The sequence below is a fragment of the Mus pahari genome, chromosome 10 (assembly GCF_900095145.1).
Source record: "Mus pahari chromosome 10, PAHARI_EIJ_v1.1, whole genome shotgun sequence".
Taxonomy (NCBI): domain Eukaryota; kingdom Metazoa; phylum Chordata; class Mammalia; order Rodentia; family Muridae; genus Mus; species Mus pahari.
In genome coordinates, this window is record NC_034599.1 from 116,379,179 (window position 1) to 116,385,914 (window position 6,736).

At 45.4% G+C, this 6,736-nt stretch overlaps 1 protein-coding gene across 5 annotated transcripts in view; it reads right to left on the reverse strand.

Moving 5' to 3' along the window:
• Positions 1-6,450, reverse strand: part of LOC110328001 (sodium- and chloride-dependent transporter XTRP3B) — a 37,959-nt gene extending 31,509 nt beyond the window's left edge. For 4 of the 5 annotated variants that reach the window (XM_029542767.1, XM_029542766.1, XM_029542768.1 and 1 more), the window contains exon 1: positions 5,990-6,405. In XM_029542767.1, the coding sequence (XP_029398627.1) occupies positions 5,990-6,239 (250 nt within the window). In that variant the 5' untranslated portion in view covers positions 6,240-6,405. Of the gene's footprint in view, positions 1-5,989 lie in introns of all 5 variants that reach the window. The other variant, XM_021207335.1, reaches the window with a different exon arrangement.
• Positions 6,451-6,736: the final 286 nt, after the last annotated feature.

A 6,736-nucleotide genomic window follows, 5' to 3' on the forward strand; every position in this document is an offset into this window, starting at 1 on the left:
AAAAAAAAAAAACCCAAAAAACAAGTACTTTCAGTCTAAAATTTTAGTTTGGTAACATGACTTAGAAAACCTTCAAATTCACAAATTCTTAAGGAGTGATCTGTGAATAGAGCTGTAAACACCCCACTGCCAGACAAATGTACAGAGGCAGGCTGGGACACAAGGCTGTCCACAAAGTCCGCTGCAATCACAACAAACCAAAAACCAGAACACTTGTTTTGTTTGTTTTAATGTCTGATTCAGCTCAGTGTTTGAGAAAGCAGCTGAGTAGTGACTTTGGAAGAATCTTTGAAAAAAATTGTCTTCTCTACAGTGAAAAGGGGGGAAAAGAGAAGTCTTGGGTCAGGATTGCCCTTTTTCTACCCATACTCCCTAGTCCATCTTGATGAGCATCTCCACCTTGTCAACAATCAGCAGCAAATACAGTCCACCTAACCATGTCTCACTCTCCTGCCATCTCCCAGTTTCCTCTTTTAGTCTTTCTTAGTGCAATATTGCTGTCTTGTCCCTTGCCACAGGGAATAAGTCCCAAGTCCTCTAGAGCTCTGTTTGTATCCAAATATTTAATGCCATCATTTCTCAAAACACTTGATTTGCTGTAAGAGTCATTTTCTACGTAAACCACACAAGCTCTGGGAAAGGTGCTGGTAGCCAAATTTACTAAGTTCATTGAGCATATCCTGTGTTGTGATAGGAGATTCCCTGCTCCAGCCTCATGTGATTACAAAATCCAAAATTAAGAATTTCTAGTGATCAGCAATTCACACAAGTTCACAGAACTGGAGAAACAGAAACAGATGCAAAAAGGAGGCAGGTAGGCCTCCTTTAGCCAGCTGTCATGTTATGTAGTTATGTGTAGGGGGGTTGGTCTGATTCTGCTTGTATTTCAGTGCTAACTACTGGCTCCTAAGATCTGGTTACCCCAGATGAGCAGATCCTCAGGAATACCAAGTGATGCTATGTAAACCTTGTTCCCCAATTTAAAGCTATGGGTTAAAATAAAACTGGTGATAGCCAATTACTGGGGAGAATGGAGAGAAATGGAGTTTGAGTTATGGGACTGGGGGGGTTGCAGATAGGCATCACGAGGAGGAGAGGAAGAGCACAGAGGAGGAGAAGATAGGAGAACAGGAGATCTGCAGGGGTCATGATGGACCAAGAGCACATGCCAGAGTGATATGCCACTCAGGATACCAGAATGCTGGCACAGAAGTAACCCAGAGAGTTTCAAACAGCAAGTATTTGGGGGAGCACAGTTGAGCCAGTAGCCAGACTGGCAATTATAGATTTAGATTCAGGGTAACCCTCCCCTCCCCCAGTAATTACATGGACCCTTATAAATGAGTATCATAGTTAAGACTCATTCACAGGGATAAATTTAATAGATAATCTTATAAAGTTATAAACAGCCAAGAGTCTACTAAAGAAGTGCCTGGGGTCAAAGACTCATCATGAGTATCTTTTTTTTTTTTTTCCAAGACAGGGTTTCTCTGTGTAGCTCTGGCTGTCCTGGAACTCACTCTGTAGACCAGGCTGGCCTCAGACTCAGAAATCCGCCTGCCTCTGCCTCCAGAGTGCTGGGATTAAAGGCATGTGCCACCACGCCGGGCTACGAGTATCTTCTGAGAAGTCCAGTGTTAAAGCTCTACCTCTTTGGGGGACATATCCACCTGCCAATTCAGAAATTCTCTAACATTAGTCACTTGCATAAATCTCAGAAAAACAATTAGAATTGCCAGCCCATTATCAGCCTTGGCTGACAAGCAGGGTTGCTCACAGTCCTATCTGGTCCCCAGATGAGGATACTTTAGGAGAGACAACTCCCAGTTGTGCAAACTTTGTGACTTTGGCTTTGCCCTGATTCTAGTGTCACCAAACTGAAACAGGTTTATGAGTCCTTCCATAGCGGCCAGCGATGTTTCAAGCAAGTATTAGGCGTGTGCTCAGGCCACTGCTACTCACCAACAACTCTGTCCATTTTTCAGTAGGGTCTGGCTGTATCCATCCTACATAACCATGAGGTTAAGGATTTGAGGCTGCAACAAGTAGCCCATTACACAGAAAGTTACAGAGAAGGTAGATCCGCAATGGGGAGAGGCCCAACGCCATCCCTGATGGAGAACGGAGTATCTAATTGGGAGGAAAGTGATCCCAAGGATCACCAAGATATAGAGTAAAAATAAATTTATTAGTCAACATTCCAAAGCCTTGCAAAATCTTGGCCTGTGAAACATAAAAACTAAAGCTGAGGAGACTCCAGCCTCTGATAAAGCAGAAGAGGAAAAAAGCAAGTTTGATAAATCATACATCACATCATGTTACAGGTCCCATCTCCCTGAAAGGGCATTCTTGGCTACTGGGTAACATACCTTCCAACCTCTGAAGATCCCCTGACCATAGCAACCAGGGCAGACTAAGATATCCAAGGTGGAAAAATAGAACTATACATTCAGTCCCTGTTAACCATGGGAACCAAGAAACTAGGAGAATCCCCTTATGTGGTCAGAACACTGTAGTCTGCCTTCAGAGCCTCGGAGCTTAACCCCTTCTTATTCTCCTGACTCTACAACAGTAAATGGTTTCTGCTACACCTAAGCACCCCTCTATTGCATCTGGGAGTGTCCCTGAAGGTGCTTCCCTTATTGACAACACTTGGAAGAAATTATGAAGTGCTAGGAAGTGTGGGTGCCCGAAACAGCCTCTTAAACTTCATCCAGCAAGAAACCAGTCGATGTAGCTCTGAAACACACAGCAGGATCTGCTCATAGCCATGGAGACTTTCTTCTCCTCTGGTTTATATATCTGATGTTTCTCATTACAGGCTTTAAAAAAATCTAATCAGGTGCTCCTTACTTTAGGCCAGTGGATAAAAGAAATCCAAAGGGGTAGGGACACAGTATAGGGGAGTCCCTGCTGACTGCCATCTGCAGGACAAGCCAGAACATTTCTCTATCTTCTGTCTCTGGTTTTTGTTTTGTTTTCTTTTTGAGACAAAGTTTCTCTCAGTATCCCTGGAGTTTGATCTGTAGACCAGACTGACCTCAAACTCAAGATTACCAACTTGTTTCTGCCTCCCGAGTTGGAGGAACATCCTGTGTGCTGGGACTAAAAATGTGCACCACCACACCTGGCATATTATTTGCTCTTACAGTTGATACTTTAATATCTTGTGACCTTAATGAATTCCTAATCTTATAAGATCCGCCATTCAAAATAACCTGAAGTAAATATTTTCTTTGGCCTATTTTTCCCCATTCAAATTAATCTGTAAGTAAACACCCTAAGCACTCAGGACAAATAATTTACATGCACCCATAAAAAGAGAATACTGGATACTCCCCCCTGCTTATGTCACAGCAACTGGAAAGTGAGGGCATCCATGGTACTATGATGCAGAAATGAAAGGAGCAAGGAGGGAAAAAGATACTCTATAAATTGAGAAAATTGGAGATGCCAGGCAGAAAGAGCAGTGCTTTCTCAGTGACGCCCTCATCTCCATCCTGCAACCCAAGCAGGCTGATCCTTCTTTGCCTACAGCTGTTAGTGCTAGCAGCTTAATTAGCACCTGGCCCTAGGCTGCTGAAAATTCTCATGAGCGTCCCAGGTCTAGTAATCATAGTGCTAGAGACTCAGGATTGGGAAAACTTCTAAATTTCATGGATTGACAGTTACTGTGCTCAGAGTGGAAGTTGGGGCCTCATGCATGTTTAAAGCAAGAATTCAGCAGCCCCACCTGCAGCCCTCAGCTAAGTAAATGTTCTTGCAACTTTCTTTCTTCCCTACTCACCCACCCATCAGCTTTGAGATGTCCACAGACCAGTGTCTTGCAAGGCCAGCAGAGCTTTACTTATACATCAGGAACATGGGGTCATTTGTCCCCTGACTCCAGCAGTAGCTATGTGAGTTCTGGGCAAACTGCTACAGCCCCTTGGGGTGCCAGCACCCAACAAAGATTTCCTACATATTGACAGAACTTGCCCTGCTACCTCACTCACCAGCTCCACTTGAGTTCCAGGTACTTCCCACCTCAAATGCAAAGCAAGCTTTTTTCTACACTGGGAAACTCCAAGACTAGTTCAGGTGTTTCCTATGTGCTAGAACAGCTCAAGAAAGAAAAAAAGCTGAGCAAATCTTCCCTACCTCCATCTATTCATAGCTCAAGAGGCCAGCATGGAGTAAGGAAGCAGAGGAGTGGAAAATCTACCCTCTCTCACCCTTCCTCCTCTGGAAGACATTTGGTTCCTTGGAGTCCGATGTCTCTTGGCTTAAGAGTTGTGGCATAACTCTCTACCCTAGTTCTAATGAGTAGCTGTACAAGGTCAAATCACCCGGCAGAGCCCAAGGCCCCAAGTCTCCTTACTCCTAGTGGAAGTGGGGGCTACTTAGGTTTCTTACCATGCTAGTTGTGGTTGGAGAGGGCTCCTTCACTTGGAAGGGGCACACTCGAAGTGCTGCACAGTCATAGCCACAGCTACTTCCGAGTCCTTCTCTACAATTTTGAGTTACGTACATGACCCTAAGTAAAGGTCTTCTCAAATCATTGGTGAGAGATGCCAAGGAATGTAATAAGTCATCTAGGGGATCGTGGAGCTTAGTTCCCAGGGTCAAAAGACCAAGCCACAGGGGAAGGGAGAGTAACAGCTCTGTCTCTCTGGCATAGGAATGGCCCCTCAGGCTGTCAATCTTTGCCCAACCTGGAGTCCTTCCCTCTCCCCTACTGGTCCTGTTTAGACACACACACACACACACACACACACACACACACACACACACACACGTCCTTTTTTGATACACAAACACACACAAATACACACTGGTCCTGTTTAGATACATGCACACCCCTCGTGCCCTCCTGCCCATTTCTCCTATCTTCCAGGAAACAAGAAGCAGCCATCTCAGAACTGACTTTGCAGAGGGACCGTAGCATGGTATTAAACTGTAAGGCATTCTGCTCTTAGTGTGTTGGTCAGTCTACTCAAGTGTGGGTCTTTGGGTTGTATCCAGTGCCTTTTCATAAACCAAGCTATGGAATTCAGGTGGCTCACAGATCCCAGAAGTAGAGCGGCTGTCACAGGGGTCGTGCATAGCTTTGTGGCCACATGAGGAGGGAAGAGTGAAAGCATTGGCAGGGGACAGCACATACCCACACTAATGGTCAGAGCCTGCCCCAGCTTGTCCTTGTGTGCAAGCAGGGTTCGTGCACTGCCTTCTCATTCAGGAGACTTCTCAAGGCTAAATCCCCTTGCTCTGAAAAGGCTGGGTTTTTACCCTTTACCAACTTGATGTCAAAGGAGGCTGAGGCCTGTGTGATTTATTATCCGGAGACACCTTACAGCAGAGGCCATATTTCTGAAGCTGTTTGGAGTTAATGCTCCAATACTCAAAGGTCATAAGATAGTCCAATTTTAACCCAAAGTATCAAGCAGTAAGCACATCAAATCTGGTGTGGCCCATGGTCAGCTTGTCTCCGTGACAGAGCCTGGATGCTTATCTTCTACCTAGGGCCAGAAGAAAACTCAAAGCTTGTACCAAGGTAGGAGTGTGGTCACCTTTAGCTGTGTGGGGTAGTCATTTCCATCGCTTCTTCAAACCTCAATAATTCAATTTAAGCAGATAACCTCTGCAGTCCTTTTGTCAAAATAATACAACTGAATGTAAAGAGCCTTACTTAGTTGGTATCACAGTTCATGCACAGAAAGGGAAGGAAGTAGATCATAGTTCCATATGAACAACCTAGAGGTTAAAGAGTTAGAAGAGGAACAGAGAAAACCTTTATGACTTCAAATTAGCTGAAGATGTTTTAGATAGCAGAGCAAAAGCACTGTCCACGGATGCAAAGGCCAAACTTTCCTTCTGTGCAGAGCTTGGGTCAGCAATTTGGAGGTGACATCCAGCAGTCCTATAATTCATCCAGATTCCAGGAAGGTGAAAGTTTGAGATGTGAAACATTCAGTTAGGCAGACATGCTGCACCTGCCCATTTTACTCACCTCCGCCATACATCTGGCACAGGTAGGGGAAGCGCCATACATTGCCCAGGCCCACAGCATAGGAGACACAGACGAGTAGGAACTGTAGGGGGTTGTCCCACTTTGGCCGCACCTTCTCCACAACCCCAGGGTAGGCACACTCTGTTGACCTCGGTCTTCCTGGGTGCTGACCAGGGCCTCCAGAGCCTCCCCAGGGCTGTAGCTCCTCATCCTCTGGCAGGGAGACCACTTGTGCTAAAGGTGATTCCATCTTCTGAGACAGCGCTCAGAATAGAATGAGCAACACCTGTGCTCTCTTCCGAGCTCCCTCCCCAAACCCCTATGTTTTCTACTTTTTCTTTCCAGGGCTCTGGAATCAGCTTTTGACCATACCAGACTCTGGTGTTGGTTCCCTTCTTGACCAGTGCTTCCCTCTCTGTCTCAACCTCACAGGTGGCCAGTTTAGATCCTCCCACTAACCTTTGGCCACATTCCTTTCTGTGTCCCTTGTCTCTCAAACTCCAGGGTTTCTAGGCTCCTCAGGTTGCTGTTAAGGGTGTCTGCAAAATAATTCACAAAGATGGTTGTATCCGTTGGAGGCTGATGGTGAACTGCAAAATGTAACTGCAGACAAGCTCTGATCTATGTACTCAATTTTTATAGTACAAACACTCCTACTATGGTGCATCCTGAGCTACCAATAAAATCCATTAAGTGCAACAGGACACCATTATCTTGGGTTCCCACCTTACACAGATATCCGCAGTA